We start from the raw sequence: 27,688 nt of genomic DNA, 5'->3' as shown, positions 1-27,688 counted from the left end.
ATAAGAAACACATACATACATGCGTACAATGATAATAATAACTGCATAAAATTCTATACCTACCGATTGAACAAAGTTTTTTTTTTTTCTCTCTCTTTTAACTGCAAAGAGATGAACGATTATTGTCGAATGATCGTGTATCGTTGGCCTTCTGATTGGTACGTTACATAAAAATTATTATTTTCTTGAGAAAGGAAAATTTGCGATTCCTTTTCTTTTACAACACGTAGATGAATGTCCCGAAAGTAGAAAAACTTTCTTTGAACATTTGAAAAAATTTGTACTTATTGCAAGATTCGTTCACTTTTTTTTCCGTATTTTCTCTTGAAAAATCTGCAGTGTTTTTTTCAAGCAGAGTATGAAATAAATTCAGGGGTGATTAATTAATAAATAAATTAATTGATTGGGTATGATTAGTAAATCCGAGATAAAAGTAAGAACGTGAAAGAAAAACGAAATTTCCTTTTTGTTTATATTTTTTTTCTTTTCTTCTATTGAAACACCTTAAAAGTATATGTATAATATACGTAGTATTTTGAAATTCTGCAAACACTGTTTTGTTTTGCATTCTTTCCTTTTTTTCCGTTCTTTGCTGTATAAATTGTCATCATTATCATGTATACTCGTAGTTATTTGACCTACTATCGTGATAATAATCATAGAATAATAATATAAGTTTTTTTCTTTTTTTTTTCTTTTTCACTTTCATTACGATCAGTAATAAATATGATGCAAAAAGAAATTTTCTTTCCACAGTTAAAATCTATAATAGTTCTTCCTAGAGTCGTTATTATTATTATTATTATTTTTATTATTATTATTGTTATTACAACTACTACTACGTTTATTATAATGAATATATATTTTGTTTTCCTTTCTCTCATAAGTTTATTTTTTAAATTATTTTTCCTGTCCCAATTACCTTTAGAATTTCCAATTATACTTTGAAAGTTTATTATTATTATTATTATCATCGTCGTCGAAGAATTTCATTTTTCCTTTGCATATTATGCTAGAAAAACGAAAAAAAAAGCTCAAAGTCACAATCGATAAAATACTTTATGTATAGAATCGATACTTGAGCAGCTTGAGTTAAAAGAGACGGAGGGAAAGCGATGTGATATACTTGAGAAAGTTTTATTTTATTTTTTTTTGTGAGGGGTTGGTTTTGGGGATGAGGAGCTTCATCACTATATTATGTTGTATGTATGTATGTATAATAATAATAATAATAATACCACCCTAAATAGTGATATAACTATAACATGTCAAGGTAAATAAAACCTTATTACATACCAAGAATGAAGGACGCACTGCAGGCGGATGTCAATTACTTTTCGAACAATAATAATAATAATAATAGTAATAATAATAATAATAGTAATAATAATAATAATTGAAACAATAATTCATAATTACACCTTATAAATTTATAAATGTTATAAATTTGCCTAAGAGAAAGATGAAAAGATAGAGAAAGAGATAGAAAGAGAAATTGGAGAAACAAAAAGTATAATAACAACATTGTTAATAACTTGTTTATGTCCTGTTTTGTTTTATTTTGACTTTAAACTTTTCTTGCTTTTTTTTTATGTATGTGTAATTGTTTACCGTTAGTTCGTTTTGGTTTTTTGTTCCTTGTTTAACAATATAATATTGTTAGTTAATTCATGCGCAATCCAGCAGCGACAATGTCACCCCAGTTTGTATTATCGCTCATAAGTTTGTTTGTTGCTGGTTTCACTGCTTCCAGTAACAGAAAGAAAGTGTGAGTGAAAGAGAGAGAGAGAAAGATAAATAGAGATAAAGAGAGCGAGGGAAACACAGAGAAGATGAAAGAAAATAAGTTTTCGTTTTTATTCTACCTCCACGAAAAGCGAGATGAACCGAGAAGAGGAAAAAAGCAGTTTTGGAAAGAAAGAAAAAAGAAAAAAGAAAAAAAATGATATTTAGCAACAAAAACAACTTCATACGAATCCGAAATTTTTCGTTTTTATGGCAAGTAAAAGTTTGTGACGAAGAACGTGACGCGAGCTGTACAGGGGAACGTATAAACGAGATATACACGTGTTTGCAGTTGGTAAATGCGCGTCGTCCGCCGGCCGAATCGTCACGCTTGGCATCGGCTGGAATCCGTCTTCGCTGGCGGGAAGTGCGGGAGATCCGGTCCAAAAGTAGACCTGGAAGGGAAGGAGAAATCAAATTGTATTAGGGAAACGTCACCTCTGCAAATTCTCCTCGTATGTCAAAATCGCCAAATTACTCCCGACGTTTTTCCTCAAATAGAAAATGATTTCCTATATCAGTTAAAGAAGTTGGAAATACTAGTAGAGAAACCCCCGCCTAAAAAACCTTTAGCAGTTTTTTTGTTTGTAACAATGATTACGAATAAACGAATGAAAAAATATCTGCGATATTGTCATATAAATGATTCTTAGCTAATTCGAACGACACAAGTTAGTTAGAATATGAACAATTTGAAAAGCGGCGAGAAAGTCTCGTGCTGTTGATCAGGTTCTAATGTTTTTGGCTCATTTCGTTAAGGAATAGAGATTTCCAGATTGCCTGAAATTCTTTTCACAATTAGTCATCTCTAGAGTAGATAAAAATAGATTTGTGTGAGCATCGCGTAACAAATTTTTATTAACAGTTACAATTGCGCGTCGAAACTATGATAGAATGTTAGATTATACTTGAATGTTTTTCAGACAATTCGTGGAAATTCGGTCAGTGAGCGAAATGATTCGAAAAACATTTGAAACCAATCAAAAACACCAGAGTTAAATCGTTTCGAACGTTCTGATTGTAAAACCGTTTCTAAAGTTGTTGATATCTTGATTTGTGTTGATCGATTCTGGTCAACATCATTTCTCCTACCTAATGAGATTGTTTGTTCATTTGTGTTCACCGTCATCGGCACAAATAACACAGATGAAGACTTTTTTAACGTTGTTTTTTTTTTCTTAGAGGAGAAAAACGTTTTTTAACGTATGAATAATGCGGTTTGACCCAACATCCTTAAACAATGAAGCTAATACTAGACTCACCAGATCCTGTCGTTCGACGTGCGACATTTTCTCGACAATGGACCAAAGCCAACGTTTGAATTTGACGAGCCTCTCCGTCGACTCTCCAGACTCGTCGTTGAACGATGTGTAGGATATGAGAACAGACACGTTTATGTCACCGACGCCATTGAGCAGAAGCCTGAGATCCTCGGATGTTAGTCCGTCAAGGGCGCCTTCTGGAAGAACGTCAAAAACGCCCTCACGCATCGCTTCCAACGCCTTCTCCTGCACCTTGACCATCCGAACCTCGGCGTACTTGCGAACGTAGTCGTAAATGTTGCTGGCCGACACTTCGATCTCCCTGCCATTCGGTATAAGTTCCAGAGAGCCGACTCCTTCCTCGGGACACAAATCGATGCTGGAATAGAAAAACAAGTTCAGTGGATCAATTCTCAATTGAACGAAATTATATGATAATGAGTTACTCACCTGAACGTCAAGTCTAGCTCCGAGAACAAGCTGTTGCTGTCTTTCGTCTCGGCGTCGACGACCAGCTGTCGCAGGCTCTCATATATCACAGAGTCGAAAAACGCGAGATCGTGGAATCTTATCGGTCGAGCAAGAATGTACTTGATTACATGACGATTGAGAAATATCGGGCACAATTCGTTTTGGAGGAGGCAAAGACCTATTAATCTGCAATCAGCAAGAGCGAAAAAGTATTGAGTTTTTTCCATCGAGAAATCGAAATAATATGGTCTTTGCAGTAAAGAAAAAAAACTTTCCTAGGAGTATAAAGCAGAGAAATATAAAATAGGTAATTAGGGAGGTCATGTTTCTTTCTTTTTACGATCATACAACAATTTAAACAAATACCACAGGTCTAAAACTATGACAATATCTATGCATCAGAAAATCGGCGACGTTCCACTGCTTGTCACATATTTTCAGACGAATAAAAGATTAAGGGTTGCCCAATTATTGAGCGTTTCTCTGTTCTCTGCTCGTGAAAAAAATTGGTAATTGGATTATTAATTTTTGTTTCGTTCCAACAATTAAACGAAACTTGAAGGAAGTACAGTAGGTTTAGAACTAGAACATTTTTTTAACACAAAAGTAGTGAAATTCAAAATAAACGGGAATAAAAATTGCACAATTATTTACCGTTTTTCTATTTTGAACAAACAAAAAAAATTGGACATGTTTTCTTTTATCAATACAAAGATTCAGTTCGTTTAGTCTTCGACTCACCTTCCGACATTTCTGAAGGCATTCAACCTCTCGTAGCTGGCCCTTCCCTGTCTGGGCGTGTAGAATCCACGTTTACCCGGTGAATAAAATAGTGGTGCGTTGTCCTCGATATCGTCGAGTATGCTGGCCTCTAGTTTTTTTTTATTACCACCGCACCTCTCCGTCAGACTGAAGACGTCGAGGTCAAGGAGTGCTTCGCTGGCCAAATCTTGATTGTGACTGTGAATCAGCTCAAAAGCCTCTTCGACCTTCTGTCGAAGCGCGTCCTCTGACGCCAGGAGCATCAGCAGCTGCGCAGGCGACAATTCCAGTAGCATTCCAGTGATTTTTTCAGCCAGTGTTGGGCGCAGCGTGTGTACCTGAATGTGAGAGATCAATTTGAAAGTGATATTTTTTTTTTCTTTAACGTCAGGGACTTTGTTCGTTTTTTTTCTGTACAATGTCTTTCATTTGGAAAGCAAAATATACTGTGAAATTTTGTAATACACAAATTTTAAATGTTTGTCGATTACTTTTTGATACAGCCTGTCACCCAACTGCTGTTGATGCATCGTCAAATGATCGTTGCTTGGATGACTGACAGGCAACGGGTGAGTGTTGGAAGATGAACCGCCAGAGTTCGAACCACTGGGACCCTCCGTCGACGCTGTGGGATGGAATGATCGAGCCTCAAAGGAGAGCGCTCTCCTGGCCTCTCGGCACTTGCCTGACGACCTTGGATTCTGGGGAACATGATCGTTTTAAACTTTTTCAATTATACAGAAACACCGAAAATAAGAACATCTGATATTGCTCTTCAGTCGTGGAAACTGTTTGCACCCTTTTCAACTTGCCGCACCTAGTTTGATGATTTTAATTACACCCGACGAAGCTTCACTCGGTTTAGAAAATTTTATAAATTTTTTATCGGTGGAATAATTTTTGAGTGATTTGACTAACAAAATCAAAGTAAAATTTTTTTAAAAATTCCGACATCTGGAGAATGGATTAATCACGAGTTTTCCTTTTCCTGAACAATTTCCAACTAAAGACCTATAAAATAGGCGAAAGCACCAAATTCCTCACCTGACGCCTTAAATCTCGGTCTCTGTCTCTACTCTTCAGTTTCTGCAGAACGTTGTACTGTGTGTATTTCGATCCAACTTGTGCAGCCTCCAAATTTGGCAGTTTTTCGTTAGCCAGCAGAGCCTTAAAGGTGAAAAACCGGAGAATAGAATCCAAAAACGACGGCCGGTTATTCGAATGAGTATTTGGGGTATATTTCAATAGCGCATACCTCGGCTATGGCCGTGTAGAAGCTCCTAGCAACTCCGGATCCCTCGCCAGGCTCGTCTTTGAATGTGACTTTGACCCTATTGACAGCCAATGGCGGCGTGTTCGAGGCTCGCCTGTTGAACAAATTGTACTGCGTATTAAGCTCCTTCATGGTCTGGATTAGAAGCTGAGTACGATCCCGTTCGACCTATAAATAAATGCAGAAGGGGGGAAAAAATTACACGGAAAACTCAAAATTTACCTTTTGTGTTCAGAAAATGAAGGAAAAAAAAGTGATTATACAAAAGTTGCGACAATTAAATGGTGAAAATAGAAAAATCATACTTTGGATAGTGTGATGTCCTTTTGTTGCGAATTGCGAAGCTTTTCCATGTCTCTGCGGAATTTGGCTTCCTTGACAGGAAAGCCACCGAGTTCGGAGACGACTGAACCGGCTTCCAGGCCAACGTCCTCCATGAAAACGCGACCGAACAGATCGAGCGACAGCCTCCATCTTCCCAGCAGGATGTTGTGCGATATGTTTGTACCGATGGTCGTCAAGGCTCTGGAAGACTCGACAGGACTCGTCTCGACCGTCTCATGGGCCGATATCTCCTGATTAGAGGCAGCAGGATCGACTTCCTCGGAAACCGTCTGCGCCTCGGCTGTCGGCACAACCAAAACTTCCGGGGCGCCAATTTTATTTACACTGGATTCCTAGTGGTGGAAAATAAAGAAAAAAGCGGTAAATTTCCTCGAGAACTCGTCGCTTCGATCGGTTTTTGGTTGATTCCAAAGTCCTGAACTCACCGAGACTGTTCCTGCTCTCACTATCACGCTTCGTCCACTCTTGCATAATACATCCTTCCCCTTGCTGCTGTTGTTGCCGGGTACGACGCTCTCCATTCCTTGACCACTAGGAGAAACGATTATTGGCGCCCGATCAATCTGCTCCGTAACCACAGCCGAAGGCTGATTTTCCGCGGACTGATTAAAACCCTTTGGTTTTTCCTGAGAAAAAGAAAGGTGTCATTTTCAAAAGTTGTTGAGCAATGGTGTAATTTTTTTCTTCGTTTTTTCATTGTTTAACAAATTACTTTTGAAACTCTGCACCTGTACGAACAGGAGATTTCAAAGCACTTCGGGAATTTCATGGAACAAGTTCTTTGTTATCAAATAACGTGTACAGAGTTGCCGCAGAAATTAATTTTAAAGATTCTCCAACTTTCAACCGTTTCAAACGATTAACAGTAACAGTTAAAGAAAACTTATAGATCACATTGAACGCCTTGATTCTCACAATTTCCAACTACACTCGCAAGTATTTTAAAAAATTCTCTGTCTTTCCAAAAATTTGCAGGTTTTTCCAGGATTGGAATTCTAATCTCACCGTCAGCTTGCTGGTTCCAGGATGTTCACCGCCAGCATTTAAATTTCGTCTGTTCTCCGCATCACCGGCGTTGGCACTCTGGACGTTGGAGCTGCTAGAAGCCAGAGCGCTCGGGCCCTGAATAACCTGGCTGAAAGACGGAGTGGCGGCTGACGGAGAGTTGTCCGCAAGTCTGGCCGAGAGTCCGAGCCTAGTCGGAAGGCCCTCAAGGGGATTTTGGCTGGCTGAACTGCCAGCGTTGATCGGCTGTCTTGGAACACCGAAGAGATCCTCCCGCCTTGAATGCGGCTGGAGAAGATGAGGCTGATCGGCGAGCGGCAGGGCCTCGCTCATGATCGTATCGAAGGGGTCGAGCGGCGGGCAACCCAAGCAGAGAGTCGAGTCAGATCGCTGGAGGAACGGATGCTTTCGACCTTTGGCTGTCGAGCTCGCACCGTTCGACGTTACGCACATCGGCACCTGGAGCAGGTCCGGATAATCGACGGAGTCCGTTTCCATCACTGTTGAGGCTGTCGAGTTTCCGTCTTCCGCCTCCTCGTTGTCATTCTCGTCCTATCATTGTAAAAAAAATGGAAAATGTGAGTGTCAAATGTGTGATTGGAATGATTCGCCAACTTTTGACCAGCATTTTAAGGTTTTTGAAAATTTTATCCAGCGGAAGTTTAATTTCCTTCAATTTTCAGGACTTCAGGAATTACAGTTTATTAAAAACACGTTCATCAGTTTTGTCACGTTTCTGAATTCAAACCCTGGTCTTTGAGTTTTCGGCACTTCCTGTTAGTAGATAAGAAAAAAAAATTCATCTCTTCGCTTACGAATTAGATGTCAAATAGAGATTGCAAGGTATCAATAATTTCACGATTTCAAGAAGTGAATAAACAGCCTCTTATAAAGTTATGATCTAATGTGTTTTTATTTTTGTGTTTCTGCCCTCATTGGACACGAAATCAATATGGAGAAAAATCTGTAGGAAATGTCATGGAAACATGTGTTTCCGAAACTTTCAATGCTTGTACATATAATGCATTTTTATTGTATGTTTCTTAAATGACAAAGTAAACATTTCCGAACAACAGTCTAAAATTTCTTAACTTCAATTGCTTGTAACCTTTGTAGTCATCCGACGTTAAAAAAAAAAAAAAAGAAAAATTGATGGTGTTTTGCATGGGGAAAAACAGATTGCCCAACACAGAAGTAGTACTTGCCTGATCGTTCCAGGCGGAGAAGGAGACAGACTCTTTGTGGCTGTCGCCTCTGGTTGACGGTGGCTCAGATCCGGACCTCATGTAGTAGACGAGGGCATCAAATACATAGGCGACATGGCGCAGGGCAGAGACATCGAGCACCGGGAGACTATCTCTGTGTTCGCCATTGTGAGCTCGCATCAGGGACAGGCAGTAGGAAAGGAATTCTCGTCTCGCCGAGTGCGCGTCGCCGCCTGAAAGGTGAAACATCGAGAGGTTGAAGTGACTATTGGGTTGTTGAATCGGAACAATGCATGGAATTTTTCCAAACAACTGTGGCAAAACTAAGACTCGAATTTTCAAAATGGGACTTGATTTCCTTTCGACACTCCGAATACCTTAGGTTTTACTTCAGTTCAAAGTTTATTGTTGTTGACTAATGTGAACACAACTTTTGTGTTAGTTGTGATAGATGAATTCTGAAAAATGGATAAGATTCCTAGAAGCATGAAGCTAATTTTGTTGTACTTCATCATTTTTTATTTATATCTAATACTCTGAAATTTCAACTGGAAATATTGAGTATGTGAAGATAATTAAATTTTTGCTCTATCACACTTTGCTGTGAGATTTAATCTAGCATTTCGCCAACTTCAACCAATTTTCGATATTATGCTTTTAGTTGCATTGGTGACTGAAATTGGTAGAAAGAAGATAAATTCGGTGTATTCTACACGAGAAACCCCACAAACTTTCAAATTAGGTTGAAGATGTGAGAAAGAAAAGAAACTTTCTACTTTCAATTTACTATTTTGAAGCGGCCATTTGTAATTTCATAATTCTAACACCAAATTTGTGGCATAAAATATGGTTGTAGAAATGCTGGAATGCAGGGATATGGTTTGATCTCGTTTTCGAGAAAATTCCTTACTATAGTTCGGTGAAATCGTGTAGCCGTCACAAAAACCAAACCACAACGGAGCAAAAAAAAGAAAAAAAAAAAAAGTTCACAATCAATTGGAACTTCACAATACGGTATTGATAAAATTCATTTTCCTCACAAATAACAATCAAATAAACAAACTGTGAACCTTCTCGATCTCGATTGCTTCTCGGCGGTTCGCCGACTCCAGTGAATCCAACGTTTATTCTGGTCGATGCGTGACCCGCTGAATTATTGGAGGTGGTTGTAATACCGCTGCGCTGATTCCTCGATGTGTTGCTTTGCAGTGTGAGAGAAAGTGCGGCTGAGTTCAGTAGCCCTGTAAAATTTCCGCCTGCTAAGGAAGGCGCGACATTCAGAGGATGTTCTGGGTGTGCTGGGTCAGCACTGCGCGTCAGCGAGACACCGAATCGCAACTGCGCCTCAGTGGCATCCATCACCGTCACCAGCCAATCCCAAGTTGGCTTCAAATGGCCTTCAAGATAAAGCTAAGAACACAAAAACACGATGTTACCAGTTCGTAATATTTCTCGACAAGCTCAATGTGTTTCATTAGTTTTACTCGGTATAAGAAATAAAGTCTCGCATTCTCGACGATGCCCGAGATTCCTGAGAAAAATGCTCATGGATTGTGGTTTCAATGAAAAGTTTGAAATAAATAAGATGAATTTTAGCAGGTTCGTTTGTGAGTAAATTCAACTCAAAACTCATTTTATCGTAATTAGAGAAATTCTTTTCATAAGATTAGAATCTGCAAAACAGTGTTTTTTTTCCGTTAATGTTACTAACTTCAGCCTCACATTTACTGCCATGAATGCTTCCTCGCATTGATCTTCTGGACCAAAAAATGTCCATTCCATGGTTGAAAACATCTTCTATGCATGTTAGATTATATTTTTCTTTTCAACTAATCAAAACACAAGATCAAACATATTTTACGGATGACGAATCACTTTGGTTCTTATGATGTTAGTTTACCTGAAGGCCGGTGGCGTCCTGATAGGAGATTTCCATTAGCCTGGGAAGGGCAGGCGCATGGGTTTTGTAGTCCTGCATCATGGTGAGAAGGTCTGCGATCTGCCTAATAACTATTCCGAAGGCTCTCGCTAGGCAGCTGGCGGTTGTTCCCATAGTTATCGGCTCCTGCGCCGCTGTCACCGCGGACGTTGCCGTCGATCGTCTGAGAGACGAGGGGTCTATGAATACCAGGTTACTCCCACCGGTCACCCTGAGATTTGCCGTTCGGGTGCTCGACTCTCGGTTGCGGATCGCCCATTGCATTGAGACTGGTGCCAAATTATTTCTGTGCGCGTGACCAGACGACCCGCTGAAACGAACGATCGCATATCTTTTTGAACATCGACCTCTGATCTAATGCGTCGTGTATGGATTGATTCACAATCAAAACAATTGACAAATCTTACGATTTACTACTTCTTTAAGGTTTTATGAACAAGCGAATGGCTGAAAAAATGAATAAATTTGGGAAATTTATATCTCGACAACAGATTATTCATTTCTATTGGAGTTCGTTTTATTCTAAAGTTTGTAAGTCTAGATTCATGTATATTGTGTTTTTTTTGTCATCAGAATCTATGAACAAGAAGTACTGTTATTGACAATAACGTCAAACGTTTAACTCGCTGACATGTTTGGCAGTAATCACAATATCTTGAAAATGGCTCAATCAACTTACTTCAAGTTTGGAAATAGTGTTCTTGGGTGATTCAACCTCTATGTCGTGAATTTTTTAATATTGTTGATTGGATAAAGTTGTTGAAAATTTTAAACAACAAATCGAATTTCGACCTCAAACGGTTGTCACTTGGATAATAAAAAAATTTTCGGACTTTGAGACAAAGAGTGTAAATTATCTAAAAATACTGTCTCCTAATTTGAAGTACATTGATTGAACGGTTTTGAGATATCTTGGGCACCGTAAAACATGTAGCTGTGCAAATTTTTTGGTGTTACTGTCAATAAAAATATCTATCACTTAGTTTCAATACAAAAATTCCCGAATTCAACTTTCAGACTTCTATTGTAGACACACGTCTTCTTGACTGAAAAAAACTACCAGAGATCGATTTGCGGATAAAAAAGTGAACTCTAAAAGTGTTAATATTGTATCTGAGCTAAGTAACATCCTGAATATTTACTTTACTTGAAATAACACAAATTAGAGAATGTGAACAATTATTCGCACAGACAGACTGCAGTTGTCATTTTTCCTACAAATCTTGGTAAAACATATCATAATCTTTGAACAAAAAGCCAAAATTCGAGCCTAACATTCTCAAAACGTGAAAGAAAAGTTGTATATCAATCAATCTTGATTCTTTAAAGTCGGTATGTCAACAAACAGCAGAATCGAAAATCGACACATCATGTCTCGTCCCAAAAACGATTAGCAAATTACCTTCTACGTTCAAGCTGTTCGTCGCCGATCTGAAACTCCTCGTTGTCCTGTTCATCAGTTTCGCCGGCCTCGCTCTCGTCATCTTCCTGTTGACTAGATTCTCCGGACTCGTCCTCGGGGAACAAAAGAATGGATCCCATACCTCCGTCTGATCCAGCAGTGGCACCAGTTTGCACGCTGCGCTGAGCAGAAGCTGCATCTTGATTGCTGTGATTGTCGTCCGAGTCGGACTCAGTTTCCGCCTCAGCAAGAAGGTCCAACTCTGTGTCAGACTCTCCGTCGCCTGCCTGCTCCTCACCAACTCCACCAACATTATTGTCCACCTCACCTAGTGGCTGGCTGACGTTTGCTCCAGGAACGCCAGACTCCTCGTGTTCGCTTATGTCGCCGTCAATGTCCATGGGTACTTCTGAGGGTGAAACTTTCGTTGAGCATTTATCGAATCTAAAATGTTAATTCGTGATTGTCCAACGGCTACCAAGTTAGTTTTAGCTACCTTCACCACCCTCAGCTTCGTCCATTGCAGAAACTTCTCTGGCTATTGCGATGTTGTTGTTCACTTGCTGCGCTTGAAGAGCACTGTCTAGCACCTGGGCACTGACTCCGCTGTGCGGAATCAACGGCTCGATGGAAAAAAGCTCCTCTGATCCATTGATCACCTCGATTGCTGAGCTGGTCAGAGTGAAAGGTGCAGTTGGACGCGCGACTCCCAGTCGAACTGGCGCGATGAGGGAATCGGCAGTTTCGCAGAGTTCCTCAACGGCTAGTTTGATCAGTGCTTGAAAAACACGTCGGCACTTCATTAGTGGTTGAGAAGCCTGACTCGCGCTGAAAGGAAAAAGACAGTCAATGAACATTGGCTGGTTTTTCAAAATGTCTACCAAAATATGACGTCAAACTTCTTCTTGATTATTAAGCAAATATGACGAACCTTCTTCGCTTAGTAGTATTTGGCGCCATTTCTATGGTGAAAATAACGAATATCCTTGCAACAGATCTGACGAATCGTCGAGCGACATTGTTCGCTTCTTCCTGACGACCCGGCACGCTTTCGTTCTGCAATTCCCTGATCAACGTTGTCAGAAGCGTGTCCAGCATCTAGGAATAAACGGCGAACAGTCAACAATTGTCTACAAATAATGCTTCTCTGACGTCCAAGGAGACGTCCCGGTAGCAGTGAAATTGCTTTTCATGAAGTTGACATTACGCTGTCACTGAAACATCAACTTGCCGAAGTAATGAGATACGATTCTCATCGAATCATTAAGTTTTCTTGAAATCGACTCAGAATTGAATCTTGCTACTTTGGCAATTTACTGTCCTGATGACGACCTTTGGGTGCTATAATTTTCATACAAATTGGTTTTTCACTAGTCAAATGATCTCTGTGAGACGAGAAAAACTCCGGCAACAATTCCTCACCTCGGCGCTGCATTTCACCAGAAGAGAATGGGTGAACTTGTCTAGGAGAGCGGTGCCACTCTGCCTGCAGGTCTGTCCCTGATCTCCGAAAAGCTGATCGTTCGTGGGACTTTCAGTAACGCCGGACATGATCATGCACTGAACGGCGGGCCAGTCGTTGAGCAGCCGCTCCAAGGCTCGGCGGCTGAATCTCGGAGGTTCCAAATCGTGATCCGGCATGTCTGCATCAGCACCCAAACCTGAGAGGAACACTGTGTGGAACGTATACTCTTCTGATTTGTGTTAAATTAGGGGAGGTTGTTACTTTGTTGGGCCAAAAGATGTTCGATTTTTTCATCAATATTTTGGGCAAAAAATATTAAATATAGAATATTGATATTTGGTGCGTTTACTAAGCAGTCTTTAATAAACAAGATAATATTTTTGAAAGTTTGACAAAACATGATTCTGAGAGTAGGAGGAGCCACGTATGTCGTTACACCAGCGATGATATTCTTTGCTTGCCGAAATGCTGCTGCACCCACTAGATGAGCAATCGTTCTCTTAAGCAAAGAAAATCATCACCGGCACGCGACCATAAGTGACTCCTCATACTTTTTATTTTTTGACCCAACAAAGTAGAAACCTCCCTTAAAACGCACTTTGCTGTCTCGAATTTCAACTCATCATGAAAAAAAATATTACGATAATAATACACGATAAATAGTCTCTGAACTCCTCGAAAAACGAAAACAATGAACATCCGTTATAATTAATTTTCACTACAATTATCAATCATTATCACAATTTACCATCTGACGACGGTGTCTTGCGACTAGCCGAGGTCGATCTTTGCCTCGGTGCCGATCTGTACTGACGCTGTTCAACCGACTGTCTTCCCACTGTTTGCACAAGGAATAACAGTATACTTTCACCTCTGAAATCAACAAACGATTATGTTTTTACAAATGAAGCGAAAAAAACGTATTCGACGAATAAATCACGTGCGCCGAAAAGTTTATTTCTTGCTGCGATCTTCATACCGTGAGTTTATCTTGGTGGCCAGGTCGGTGTTCGTCACCAAGCGACAAAGAAGGTCATATCGTGCGCCTTGGTGGCCAGCAATGAGGGCGCGACACTTGCACTTCTCCCAGCAGTCGCAGTAAGCAGTTGGTGATGTTTTTTTCAACTTGCAGTCATGGCCTCTGTGGCAGACTCGCGCGCACTCCGTGCAGCAACAGAGAGAGCCGGTCAAACCGCACGTTCTGCACTCGAATATGTCCTAAAAAATGAGCAAAAATGCTTTGCCGTCAAGTCTGTTCTGCATAATTTGGCTCAACTTTCAACCCGTTCAACTCTCACCTGATTAATGTGCTCGGCTCCAGTCCAAGTGAAACTGCAGGTGTCGTTGCAGCAGGTGACGAACAGAGGCGACAAATCGGGGCTCGCGTCTGGCTGTAGGATCATCGCCGAACAGTCTTTGCCATCGCGACCGACACGCTGTATTGTGTCCAGCAGAATTAGGGCTGCGTGATAGGCACGCACGGACACGGCGAGCATCAGCGGAGTTTGACCTTGAGCGTCCCTGTAAATTGTGAGGCAGAAATTCAGCTATCAAAGCTTCGATACTTGTTTGTTTACTTGTTTAGGCATCGAAGAGAAAAGATTAAAGAGATGCAAACCTGGCGACAAGCAGTTCCTTCAAGTGCTGTCCTAGGACTGGACTTTCGCAGAGGTATTTCAGTATTAGAAGAGCATTGTTGCGCCGCTCGACTGAATCGATGACATAAGTATTGGTCGATGTCGAACTGGCACCTGGGCAGGGAAAAAAATATAAACGAAACTGTACAAGGGAGAAAAAGAAACTGTAAAATAAGCTTGATTTTACTTGAACTGGATATTTGTCAACGAATTTTTGTGATCACTGAATCGGTATCAAATCTCCGCCAAATGAATCATCAAGTAAATAGTGAAGATGGAAAAAAAAAAACAACATTGTTGATAATTTAAAACAGAATACCGGATTTGTTCATCATGGAGATACTGGCTGCACCGATACTGAGTAGGCTGTCTTCCTCCCCGGAGGTGTTGTCGAAGGCTTCGGGTGGCCAGCTGAGAGTTGGAATGGGTTCTTCGATGGGCGCAGTATTGCCGTCGACCGCATTCGCGACTAGTTCGCGTTCAATGCCTTTAATCGAAGAGAAACAAACATCGATTTAGAAGATAAAGTAACGATGAAACATTTCTGTTCAGTCGTTTCAAAGCATTCAATTCTTACCCTGCTCGTTCTCCTTGTTTGACGTCGGTGAGCACATATTGACGCAGGCGTGGAAAATATTTCGATTGCCGTCACATCGTTCTGTCAAGATTGTCTGAATCTGTGACGAGATTGTCTCTGAAAGCGAAGAGTTAAAAATTTGTTGATTACTCAGTTCTTGGTGAAAAAACACTTTTGAAAGCAACGAATTGTTATTTTTATATTCGAATGAAGAGTTGCAGCACCGTTACTTACTCTGATCTTGTTCCAGGTTGGCAAAAATTTGCTTAACCCCGTCAAAATCACATCTCAATATCCTTGGCAGAAGTAGAAGATTGTCAAAGACCAGGGCTATCACCGCGACCTGGTTTTTCAAGTTCGAGGAATTTGTGCAGCTGGGTATTGGAATGGTCGACGCACCTATGCAATGCACCGGAACAAGGTCCAACCAGTTTGGGTCTCTTATCGCCTCAGCGCAGTCCTTAGCTATCGGATAAATCGTGTTGTTTCCATCTCGCAAGATCATCGAACATTCGGTGTTCTGAATAAAACGGGAGTTATCAGCGTATTTTTCTTTCGTTTTCGTAGTATCGGTTAGAAATAAGTCGACGAAAATAGTTGAACACTATTAGAAAATATATAATAAGTGTAAGTAAAATCGTTTCTACCTCGCCAGCGCTGGTGAGACTGATACTTTGTGGCTGTAGTCCGAGAAATGAGGAAATATCGGACGGTATGTAACAATCTTGAACGTATCTTCCTGTGCTGAGATTGTAGACAACATAAGTGAGCTTGTTTCCGTTCTTCAATATCGCGTGTATGCCTGAATAACAAACGAGGATAGAAGTAAGAATTTACAAATCGGTTACCGTGTTGTAAAATCAGAATAATGGAACTTTCTTGTTTGACTAACAATGATTAGTGATCACATTACTTACCTTGACCGTCGGTCGAAATAGTCAATAAATTCTCGTTCGACGTTTCAACGAGATTCACTCGCCTTGGCGTTCTTTGAAAACAGTCTGGAGCACGGGAATTCAATGGTGATTTTATCACCTGGAGGCAAAAAGAATGAAAAAATCGGGTTCAAGAAAGCGAGACTTCATCTTTAGTTGCTAATATTTTTACATCGTTGACTTATCATCAAGACTTGTGGGAAGTATACCTGTAGTTCATCTTTTCGGAGGAGTCGGCAGTCCGCGAGTAGTTTGATGAGTTCTTCGGCGGTCAGATCCTTGAAATCTGAAGTACTGAAGTCCTTCTCTTTCGTCTCTTTTTCCTTCTCCTTAGAATCCTTTGAGAAGAATTTCACCGCTACGTAGCATCCATCAACTTTTATAACTTTACCTGTGTAACAGAGAAAAGAGGGCAGTAAATAAAGATGTTAAGCGAAACGAAACCTTTGACAATAGTTTATAAGAAAAAAAGCCTAGGATTGAAACGCACCAATTGGTACAGTTTTAACATCTTCGACGAAAACGACATCTTTCAGCTGCCAGTCCTCTTCGTCTTTTTTTTCCGGCTCTCCTTCCCCTCTGGGCGCCATTCGTTTCTGTCGTTCTGAAAATACCCGGTAATTTTTATCATTTTTTGAAGTCACGAACGGTGAAGATAAAAAAAATAAAGAAAAAAAAAACGAAAACTTTAATAGAACGAGATGATTATAAAAGAATTAACTGTGACTGGTCGTGATGCTGCCTGTGTCGCTGCACGTGCTTGAGGCGGGCGAAGGCGGTGGTGGCATGTCGAGACGATCAGCTGTTTCCTTGTGGTTAGTTTTACTGGGTCCACTGGCGGCGCCTGTGGTTGGAATAACTTCCCGTTTCTCGGTCGGATTGGGAGGTATCAAAACGCCGGCTGGAAGGATCTTGAATCTGCACGTTGCGTCCAAGTTCCAAGCTGCCGATAAGAGTTGTCCAACTTTTGGCACTCCGTTCGCGATCGTGAATCCTATCAGAACGAAGAACGTGGATTTTCACAGATCGGTATTGAATTTGTTTCGGATTGTGAGGAACAAAGTTGAGACTTACCTATTGCTCCTGGTTGATAAATTGGACTGTTTTTCATGCACACGTGTGTCCCGTAACTTATGTCTGTCGACAAGACCGTCGAAGGTCTGTGCTTTCTAGATTTCGCCTTGTATTTTTCCCACAGCTTTTTTCGCTGGGCGAATGGCAGGACGCCCCTAAATGAAAAAAACGACACAAAGATTGAGAAAGGAGTAATCAGGGTTCGGTCAGTGCATCGGACCACAATTGCCGTGCCTTTTGGCACAGGGTTCAAGTTAGTAACGTTACTGTAATGATTCACAATTCGGAAGTATTCTTGTCTCGTAATTTTAGGAATGACCGAAACGCTGTGAATCATATGGAGGCAGAACATATTCATATTTTGAAAACTTAATTACTCCAGAATCACTATGACACGGCTTCTCGCTTGATTAATCATGTAAACGTTTCAGCAAGTAAGTAAAACATCGAAAACTCAACTCACCACCAATAAAGACCACCACTTTCGAGTCTGGCGACTGTGTAGAGAGCGCAAGTGTGCAGCGAGACAATTCTGTCAAGCGTGAATTCGGTGAATGCCTGAGCGGGATGCTCGAGTCGCGAGGCGACATGTCCTAAAAGGTCGTCCAGCCATGTGGCAACCTTGCCGCTCTCTGTGCTGACGGAGCACCGAATAGCTGTGGCCGAAATGTTGACGATCTTCTCGCCAAACACACCAAGCGGAATGCTCTTTGGGTGATGAACGTTTGGGTTCTAGGAATGAATGTTTGAGATCAGAAGACAAGCGATGGTGCAAAAAGCTCTAAAACACATTCGAAAACTGATCGCCACTCACTTCCGGATGTTTATAAGGCTCAGGGTCCGCCCATCGCCACTGATAGAGCTGCCCAGTAGATGAAACTGCAATTAGTTCACTGTAGAGAGCGGCAATTTGGACAAATCGAGGTGCTGGTTCACCACAGCGCTCATGCCACCATTCAAGCTCTTCAGACATCCATAAAGGACTCTGCGATGCGAGTTCCTTTTTTTTGTTATCTGGAAGAGACGAAAAAGGTTGAATGAAGCGATACAAAACTATCAGCAAGCTGCAAACGGATATAAAAATTATAGTCATTTCAAGATCTCAACGAGTTCTACAAACAGGTCCGCAAGAGCATATGGCTATGTTGATTAGCTTTGCCAAAAAAAGCATTTGAAAATATTGGCGAGCAGAACCGCAACTGGCTGCTAGTGATTGATAATATCAATTGTATATCCTACTGCGATGCCCTTCGCACTACATTTCAAAAGAAAAACGAGTTTTTGGTTCCTATGAAAAACTGCAAGCTCTTAAATTGAATATCAAATTTAAGATGAAAGTTGGGGAACACATAAAAAAAAATATTCATCAATGTTTCCAAGGTTCTGGCCTAAAACGGATTCCACGATAGGAAAAATCAGACTTTTCTACGTTGACCTACCTTGGATCATTTTATTGTTTTTCTTTCCTCAAGCACGCGACCCAATTTAAAATGTGAAAATCGGTCTGTTTGATGCTGATGGGTTGGATCAAAACTTAAAGATTCTTTGGAAATTACTCAACAAGCATTTTGAGAGATTAGAATTGATGATGGATGATAATAATTCTGATATAACTGAAAAAATGGCAGGTCTGAAGTACTTTCCAAACTTGGATTGAGGAAGATCAAAGAAAAGAATTTCATTGTATTGAACTTTCAAGTTTCAATAGATGTCCAAAGATCAGATCTACAAAAAACCATCATACTATTTCATGGATTGTGAGGTTTCCACCTAACAGCATTACAGTTACACGTCTTGGAGTGTTATTTACTGCTGGCAAACACAGGCCACTTATAGTTATGCTTTTCTCATCCGAAGTCGTGCACTGCGTTTTTAGAAATAAAAACTACATCGGTGATGGATAATCACCGAAACCTGGATCACAGAGGAAATTAAGAACTCCAAACTAGGTTCACGTAACTGTAATATGTTCGGGTGTGATAGGTCTGTGTTTACGAATCGGAAATCGAGCAGTGGAGGTATCCTTATTGTTATCAAACATAATCTTAAATTTATTACTATTATCATTGTTGATAATGTTTTTGAATTTTTACTTATAAAAATACTATTCGGAAATGACCTCCTGATACTCGGTGCAGTGTACATATCCCCAAACACCCCAGTCGACTGGTATGTCAATTTCAATTCAAACTTCCAGCTTCAATATCAATTTACATTAATGTTAACAATATCAGTAAGTTAATTCTAGTTGTTGACTTTAATATACCAGGTTTTGACTGGATAACTAATGATAATTATTCCTTTGCTCGTGGCCATCATTTGGACGACAATGTTCGAGAAGCAGCTGATCATTCATCTGAATATTGCAAACTATTCAAAATTAAGCAAATCAATAGCTTAAAAAATGTTAGCGATAATGTATTAGATTTAGTTATTACCAACGTATGAAATACTAATATAGAACATAACCATAATCCGATAATTGACTGTGATAATTCACATTCTGTGGCTACTGTGTCTGGCCACTCGAAACTGTAAGTTAGATTGGAATTTTTCCAGTATATTTATGACTTTAAGAAGGCAACAACTTTGGCTCAACTTTAATGATGAAAATTTACAGTTCAATGAAGCTGTAGATTGCATAAATATCTACTTTACTAAAAGTATTGGAAAAATATGTACCAAAGATAACGACTAAACTTAGTAATTTTCCCAACTGGTTTTCTAATGAACTAGAGCTAGCTATTATGAATAAGAAAAAATACCACAGACTACAAGATATCAAAATTGCACTAGATCAAAAAAATTCCCAGTTATCGGTATGAATCCTGGTCGCTTTACTTGAAAAATCAATGTTACCTGGATCCTTTTCCCATGAATCTTTGAGGGCTGTTTCCAGCCACCTGCGAGGGCCGTAATACTGGCGATCTCTCCAGCGGCTGAAACTATCTCGATCCCTGTCCCGATCTGCCGATCGTTCGCCATCCCTGTCACTGCCGAGTCTGCGCGAAGAGCTACCACGACTGCAAAATAATACAGCGGTTAGTTGGTGAGTTTGCTGTAAGTGGAAGAAACATTTCCATTGCCTATACTCGCCTCCTGATCCCCGCGTAGCCGAACATGTCTTCTGAGAACATGGAGTCTGCATCTATGATGACGGAATGCTCGTTGCTGAAACCACCGTCGAGCAGGGAGATCAGATCCTCAGGAACGTAGCTGTCGGCCGCATCTTCGGCGTCGTCACCCTCCTCGTCGTCCCGAGATAGAAGATTGTTGACGGCGAGATTGACATCAAGATTTGTACGCTAGAATGGAAAATGAGGAAAGTTTATTAATACTTTCCGGCGACTTTTGTCTCGACAACTCGCGAAATAACTCTTCCGAATCGACAGAAAAAAAAAGAGCGCGTGGTTTTGGATACCTCGTCACCCACCTGTAGCTCCCTGATAATTAGGTTTCTGCTTTTTCCCTGCAAGACCACTTGCGCCTGGGAGATCAAATCTTCCGGAACAAACGGTGCCGGAACTGAGACGATCGGTCTTGAACTGCTGCCACTTGCACCGCCCATTATAACGCCTGGCGGTCCACTGCGCCCGGCTCCTCCTCCTCCGCCGCTGCTGCCTCCACCTCTTATTGCCGAACTGTTACGCATTATTCTTGCCCTGGAGCGTGGCAATCCTGCTCTTCCACCGCTACCTCCACCTCCGCTTCCGCTCGGTGCTGAGCCCGAGTTTCCCACGTGGCTTTTGTTCGTGCTTCGAAGAATTATTCATTATTTTTAAATTCGTTTTGAATTTTGGAACAATGAATGTTTTTTTATTTCTCAAATATTCATTTTTCCCACATGATAGTTGCCTTTTGAATTCCAAAAATGAATTATATTTTATATTAACTACATCAACAATTCACACAACAAATATTCATTATTCACTTTTTCATATTAGTAGTTGCTTTTCGAATTAAAAAAATAAATTATAAACTATATTTTGAGACATTTTTGTTGTATATGATACCCTTGTTAGCGAAATTTAAAGGCTTTCATTTACCTCATACTATTTATAAAATTGTACTTTACATGGGGAAAACAATGCTAAAAATTTAATTTTACACATACTGTGTCAAAAAAGTTTTTTCCTCTCCAGTTAATACCTTATGTGGAGGAAGAAAAGAGTTCGAATATACTCACTTTCTGTTGGGTTCATTTTTGCTCAAATCTAGCCTGTCTGACAGAACGGTGAATGCTACACGGCAAATTCTGTTGTCTTCCATTAACAGGGCAATGTGAGTTGGACCGACAACTATACGCTTAACCGACCCCTTCAGTCCGCTAAGCGCTGGTGGTGTCATAAATCCATATCTGTTTATTTTCTCGGCGACTTCTTTCAGCCTGGCAATAGAAAAATAGTTGTTCATTCTATCAATGGTGACATTTAAAAAGTTAGGAAATTTCGCATGTGGTTAAACATTCTGTACTGGCTTCAGGGATTCAGCATCTTGCTAATAAATATTTCATTTCAGGGTTTCGATATCTTGCTAATAAATATTTCGCTCAACAAGCTCCAAAATTTAACATCCATAAGCGCATTATATCAATTGTATGAAATTCTAGAATTTGTTTTCATTGACATAGTTAACAACACTTTATAGAGGAAAGTAAAAATTATACACAACATTTTCAAAATGTCTGGCTTTCATGCGATAAAAGCTGCGATTGTCATAAAAATTAAATGGAAACAGGTAGAAATTTCAATAATTCTTGGTGAAAATTAATTGGCAAAGTTGGATCTACGACAATTTTCACAAACCAGTAGGTAATCTGATCTTCTGATCAGTTTTAGGATGAAAAGATTTTATCAAAACATTGATCAGAAAACAGGCTATTATATGACTAACGGAATGTTTAAAAGTCCTGCGCTTTTGAAATCAAGCAAGCATTCGACTCTCAACAAAAATGAGATAACAATCGGTTCCGATGCCATGAGGAAAAAGTTGCAAACTTTGCATCGAATCACCAACTGGCTTCTCGCTCTCAGGTTGGTTGATCAGCTGCAAAACCAAATGTAGCTGTCTGACAGTCTTGCCGATGCCTCTGAAAATAGTGAAAAAAAAGCAGAAGGGTCGGGTCGAGCTTCGAGGACGTTGGACATCGTGTTCTGAGCGTTTTGGAACATGGTGGCCGCGTGCAGTGGGCAATTAGGGATCGGAAGGACGTGGATGGAAAGCTAGAGAAGCAGGAAAGTGTGAATAACTGAGGCATCGAGCGCTCGTCAAAGGGCAGCGGCGTCGGAAAAACGTAGAGACATAGGCATACATAACGTACCTGTCGTTCAGCTGGTCGTCCGTTCCCGGTAAAGGGTGGACGACGAAATGGATCGAAGACATTTCTTCGCCGCGTTAACGACCTGCAGATACGCGGCCGCGTGTCTAGGTTCGGAGTTTAAAACGATAGACTATCCAACGGCTATTATTTTTTCTCGTCCGTTGTTTCTTTTTCAACACTAAATCTTCACTACATCAGCAGCGGAATAATATCCGGCCATGTTTCGTGGAAACAACCAGCCGAGGGTTCTCGAACTTGCTGGAATCTCGTCAAACACTACGACCACCTTCCCAAACGCATCGATATCTCACTTGTTAGTTATTAGTTAGTGTTACCAACCCAACCCCGTTCGACAATTTTTACTCCAATATGCCGGGCATAAATTCCCCACTGAAAACTACATATAGACTATTTTTCAGAGCCGCCTTCCTTACTCCAGCTTTATAAATCTATGGCTTAGTTCAGTCAACGTCTATGGTACATTCCGGTGTGACGTGGTTGCAGGTTGGCCGATTATCGTAAACAACAATAATAATTATTCTACGCAAACTGACCGCGGGATATTTCTTTCCCGATCAACTGTCGCCAAAAATCAACCTGCGTTACAATCGACGTGAGTATCTGTTCATCCAGAGTCTACATAACTCAACATTCGTATCCCGAGCCGATAGTTTCGTATCCACGAATCAAATCACGCCAACCAATTGCCAAATTGGCACCCGCCGACTTTGACCGGCCGGTGAAATTAATAAGTCTTCGAACATTTGCGATACTGTCGGTGTTTTCGATTCAGTGTATAAACACGCAAAAACATTAGTTTTTTGAATATCTGCCACTCTACGAGGTAAAAAAAGACCCTCGACGCGGCACTAAAGTTCGTCAACCCTTGGGTCGCCGTTATCCACGCTTCGTTCCCCTCCCTTCCCTTGCCGACGACATAACCTCCGCTTCAAAGACAGGTTATAATCCTTCATCATCCTTTGACAGCGCCTTAAATTCATTTTCAGGTAAATCATGGGGCTGCTTGCAAAGACCGGAGGGCTTCGAATGTCCGCCGAAAAGCAGGAAACTCTCCTCAAATTGTCTATCCTCTCGATTGCTGCCGTACTCTGTGAGTTTCGTATTCTCTTTTGGACAATAATTTTTTACCTTCAAAAAATTATCTATTGTCTTGTTCTTTCAGCATTTGCGACTCGTCTCTTTTCCGTCCTAAGGTTTGAAAGTGTTATCCACGAGTTTGACCCCTACTTCAACTATAGAACAACCAAGTTTCTCGCCGAGGAAGGATTCTACAATTTTCACAACTGGTTCGATGATCGAGCTTGGTATCCCCTTGGCAGGATAATAGGAGGTAATTTCATCTGAATTACGTTTTTAATCATTATCCCGATTCAGTAGAACAATTTACTGCTTCAAAATTCAGATCTTCATTCACTCAACCTCGCAAAATGCTTCGATTTCACTTCTAAAGTCTCCGTCATGCTATAGGAACGATCTACCCGGGTCTGATGGTGACGTCAGCAGCTCTCTACCACCTGGCTTGGCTGCTGAACATAACTATCGACATTCGCAATGTCTGTGTATTCTTGGCTCCGTTATTTTCGAGCTTTACGACAATTGTAACATATCTTTTAACCAAGGAGCTAAAGGTGAGCGGAAGATACACTTTCTTCAACGAGGAAATGCGTCATGACTACTTATTTTTTAACTGCAGGACTCTGCTGCCGGACTCGTTGCTGCATCCATGATTGCCATCGTGCCTGGCTACATATCGCGATCGGTAGCAGGATCATACGACAATGAAGGGATAGCGATATTCTGCATGCTATTCACCTACTACATGTGGATAAAGGCGGTCAAAACCGGGGCAATATTCTGGTCGTCATTGGCTGCTCTTGCCTACTTCTACATGGTGTCTTCGTGGGGTGGATACGTCTTTCTTATCAACCTGATCCCGCTCCATGTCTTGACGTTGATGGCAACTGGTCGTTTCTCGCACAGGATATACGTCGCCTACAGCACGTTATACTGCGTCGGCACAGTTCTCTCAATGCAAATATCGTTCGTCGGTTTTCAGCCTGTTCAGAGCTCTGAACACATGCTTGTAAGCCTTACCAGCCACCATTGTTGCTTGTGATCATTGTTAAAGCATCCAAGTCCCATAAAAATTGTTCTGGTTGTTTTCAGGCTCTCGGTGTATTTGGACTTTGTCAAATTCATAGCCTAGTCGATTATCTGCGCAGCAAAATGTCCCAGAACGACTTTGAGCTGCTCTTTAAGGCTCTTGTCTTCTCCATGGTCATCACCTCCTTTGTCGTTGGCGGAGCTCTCACTATTACAGGTGGGTGAAAGCGAAATGCGAGTTCTTTTGTCTGAAACCAAGATTTACCTACTGTGTATCACCTTTCAGGAAAAATTTCGCCGTGGACCGGCCGTTTCTACTCGCTCCTTGACCCGTCGTACGCCAAGAATCACATTCCGATAATCGCGTCAGTCTCCGAACATCAACCGACATCGTGGAGTTCGTTTTACTTCGATCTCCAGATACTGGTGTTCCTCTTTCCAGCCGGGTTGTACTTCTGCTTCTCCAAATTGACTGACTCTAATATTTTCCTTATTCTCTACGGAGTGACAAGCATCTACTTCGCTGTGAGTAGTTGTATGCAAATGTTTACGTCAGGGTCCTTATTATTTTTTCTTTGTTTCCAGGGAGTTATGGTCCGACTCATGCTGGTCCTTGCACCTGTTATGTGCATTCTATCCGGTATCGGAGCGTCTTCAATGCTTCTAACTTATATGAAGCAGATTGAGAGCAGTAAAGTTGTCGACAAAAAATCCAAAAAGTTTGAAAACAATTATGTGCTCAAAAGCGAGGTGAGTGTCCTGAAATCGTACTCCGTCTTCCTACTTTTTTTTAAGAGTCTATATACGAGTAGACTGCAAACGTAAAAACCAAAACAAAAAAACAAACGCCTTCTACAGATCGCAACCCTGTTCGTCGCCGTTATGTGCTTCCTCTTCGTGTCCTACACGCTCCACTGTACCTGGGTAACCGCCGAGGCTTACAGCTCTCCGAGCATCGTGTTGTCTGCCCGATCGCCAGATGGCGGTCGAATGATTTTCGACGATTTTAGGGAGGCTTATTATTGGCTGAGGATGAACACTCCTGAGGTAGGCGAATTAGAGTTTCATTCGAACACCAGCCTCGTAATAAATCTGAAATTCAGGACGAGAACTGTTGATTCACTTATTTCCTAACTGATGAAATTTATTTAGGATGCGAAGGTAATGTCATGGTGGGATTATGGCTACCAAATAACCGCTATGGCGAATCGGACGATACTCGTCGACAATAATACTTGGAACAATACGCACATATCAAGAGTCGGCCAAGCAATGGCCAGCTCTGAGGACAAGGCCTATGAGATAATGAGGGAGCTCGACGTCGACTACGTTCTCGTTATTTTTGGCGGATTGACCGGATATTCGTCAGATGGTAACGGATATACTGTATTAAAAACTACGCGCAGAATATAGATCTTCCTTAACTGGTTTCATAATTTTTCTTACTTTCATTAACTTTGTCTCTCGTCACATATCACAGATATAAACAAGTTCCTATGGATGGTGAGGATCGGTGGCAGCACCGACAAGGGTAAACATATCACGGAATGGGACTATTACAGTCCAGCCGGTGAATTCAGGGTTGACAAAGAGGGATCTCCGGTCCTGCTAAACTGCCTTATGTACAAGATGTGCTATTACCGGTTCGGCCAGGTTTACACCGAAGGAGGTGAGCCTTGCATTCTAGTCTTTCTAACTAATAAGTGCTGAGAATTGATTAAATTATCGATTTGATTCGTCTAATAGTTTGCGAGTTATTTAAATAACGAGATCAAAAACTGAAAGATTTTATTCAATAATGAGCTCAAAACGCAAACAAGGGTGAAATTCTTAGGCTGTCCTTTCAAGATCAGCGTGCTCAACGACTTGTTTTCTTTATTAACATCGTATTTTTGTCATTACCGAACAGGAAAACCCTCGGGATATGACAGAGTTAGGAACATGGAGATTGGAAATAAGGACTTTGAACTGGACGTCCTCGAGGAAGCTTACACCACAGAGCACTGGCTGGTCCGAATTTACAAGGTCAAGGACTTACGGAACAGAGGAATTTGAAGTCGAGGTGAAGCTCGTTCTACTATACTAAGAGTAATTATAATAATAAGAAGAAGGCGAAGAAGATTAAGAGAAGAAGATATACAATACGTATACACAAAAGAAAAGCATGCACATGACCTAAACATCGGTTTAATTTCCATACAAATGTTGAAAAACGGAGCTTTAGTCGTTAACTTTTTCTTTTATATTCGGTAGATAGTAAAGAGAGAGAGAGAGCGAGAGAGAGAGAAATAGACAGCGAATAAGAGCGAGTGTAAGAGAGAATGGGAAAGCAACAGAGATCGAAAATCGACTTAGGAGTAACGCGTTTTTCAACGGGCGTCGAATTAAATACCTAACTAAATACATAATTGCATACGCGATGAAAAATAATAATGTATAAAGTATAAATTTTTATAAAAAGCATGGGAAACACTTAAGCGTACGAGATGAATTATTTATCTATTATTTGTTATCGATATCGATATTACTATTTTTTCCCTTCCTGTATTCTCCTTTTACAGAAACATAACAAATTCATTCATTACAGGTAAGTTTTTGAAGTTTTATTTTTCCTTTTAACACTGGATGGATGAACTAAGAATGAAAAAATTAATAGCAAATACCTTGATTTGTTGATACTGATGATTTGGGTAGACAAATCGTCAATTGCCCATTCCAAGGAATTCTTCGCCTTCAGCGTCTCAAGGTAAGGAAGTTGTATGAATCCGATTATGCAATTCGATACAAAAAAATTATTTCCGTCGGGTGTTTATTATTGTTTTTTTTTTTTCTTCAAATCTTTAATTATTTATGTATATACATCCTATACGTAGGTTTTAATTGCAATTATTTTGGGAATGGGACAGCCGGTAAAGGCGAAGGTAAGGGGTAGATATATATGTATATTTTTAACTTAGGAATTACTACCGATATGTCTAAAAAAAAATGCGAACACGCGATGTAAACGAAACTAAAAAAAACACGGTTTCAAAATTAAGTAATATATAAAATATTGAGTATTTATGTGGTATATTAACAATATACAATTGTGTGTCCCGTGTTCTTGT

The 27,688-nt window shown here is 40.5% G+C and overlaps 2 protein-coding genes across 7 annotated transcripts; one reads left to right on the top strand and one right to left on the bottom strand.

Moving 5' to 3' along the window:
- Positions 1-1,617: 1,617 nt before the first annotated feature.
- LOC124411924 (E3 ubiquitin-protein ligase UBR5) lies at positions 1,618-22,690 on the bottom strand. Of its 6 annotated transcripts, none has more exons than XM_046891467.1 (37): positions 22,458-22,690; positions 21,324-21,524; positions 20,559-20,892; positions 20,234-20,442; positions 19,997-20,160; positions 17,952-18,151; positions 17,601-17,869; positions 17,138-17,292; positions 16,785-17,057; positions 16,554-16,667; positions 16,273-16,454; positions 16,046-16,163; positions 15,776-15,930; positions 15,363-15,648; positions 15,129-15,245; positions 14,871-15,038; positions 14,533-14,665; positions 14,213-14,435; positions 13,894-14,132; positions 13,663-13,787; positions 12,872-13,122; positions 12,381-12,547; positions 11,946-12,277; positions 11,450-11,858; positions 10,009-10,378; positions 9,179-9,518; positions 8,109-8,341; positions 6,904-7,455; positions 6,324-6,524; positions 5,859-6,230; positions 5,536-5,721; positions 5,325-5,447; positions 4,772-4,981; positions 4,260-4,618; positions 3,498-3,704; positions 3,048-3,426; positions 1,618-2,180 (listed from the first exon to the last, which is right to left on the bottom strand). In XM_046891467.1, the coding sequence occupies exons 1-37, from the start codon at positions 22,517-22,519 to the stop codon at positions 1,968-1,970; spliced, it is 8,631 nt and encodes a 2,876-aa protein (XP_046747423.1). In that variant the 5' UTR covers positions 22,520-22,690; the 3' UTR covers positions 1,618-1,967. The 6 variants fall into 6 exon arrangements, with proteins under 6 accessions (XP_046747423.1, XP_046747426.1, XP_046747425.1 ...); XM_046891470.1 differs by having other exon boundaries at positions 10,009-10,357; XM_046891469.1 differs by having other exon boundaries at positions 12,872-13,110.
- Positions 22,691-22,931: 241 nt separating this feature from the next.
- LOC124411932 (dolichyl-diphosphooligosaccharide--protein glycosyltransferase subunit STT3A) lies at positions 22,932-27,053 on the top strand. The gene is made up of 12 exons (XM_046891485.1): positions 22,932-23,070; positions 23,465-23,568; positions 23,641-23,808; positions 23,946-24,106; positions 24,172-24,561; positions 24,645-24,798; positions 24,868-25,106; positions 25,167-25,331; positions 25,440-25,628; positions 25,734-25,953; positions 26,062-26,250; positions 26,491-27,053. Exons 2-12 carry the CDS (start codon positions 23,472-23,474, stop codon positions 26,634-26,636), a joined length of 2,118 nt encoding a protein of 705 aa, XP_046747441.1. The 5' UTR covers positions 22,932-23,070; positions 23,465-23,471; the 3' UTR covers positions 26,637-27,053.
- Positions 27,054-27,688: the final 635 nt, after the last annotated feature.

This window comes from Diprion similis, chromosome 10 (assembly GCF_021155765.1).
Source record: "Diprion similis isolate iyDipSimi1 chromosome 10, iyDipSimi1.1, whole genome shotgun sequence".
NCBI lineage: Eukaryota > Metazoa > Arthropoda > Insecta > Hymenoptera > Diprionidae > Diprion > Diprion similis.
Note: the sequence above shows the minus strand (reverse complement) of the source record. Positions and strands in the feature narration are given on the sequence as shown.

Coding starts and splice junctions, on each gene's coding strand:
- LOC124411924 (XM_046891467.1), bottom strand. CDS start 22,519: ATGTCTTCGATCCATTTCGTCGTCCACCCTTTACCGGGAACGGACGAC. Junction 20,443..20,558: donor AGCTACAGGTGGGTGACGAG/GTATCCAAAACC, acceptor TTTCCATTCTAG/CGTACAAATCTTGATGTCAA. Junction 17,870..17,951: donor AGCCTTATAAACATCCGGAA/GTGAGTGGCGAT, acceptor ATTCATTCCTAG/AACCCAAACGTTCATCACCC.
- LOC124411932 (XM_046891485.1), top strand. CDS start 23,472: ATGGGGCTGCTTGCAAAGACCGGAGGGCTTCGAATGTCCGCCGAAAAG. Junction 25,954..26,061: donor GACCGGATATTCGTCAGATG/GTAACGGATATA, acceptor CACATATCACAG/ATATAAACAAGTTCCTATGG. Junction 26,251..26,490: donor CCAGGTTTACACCGAAGGAG/GTGAGCCTTGCA, acceptor ATTACCGAACAG/GAAAACCCTCGGGATATGAC.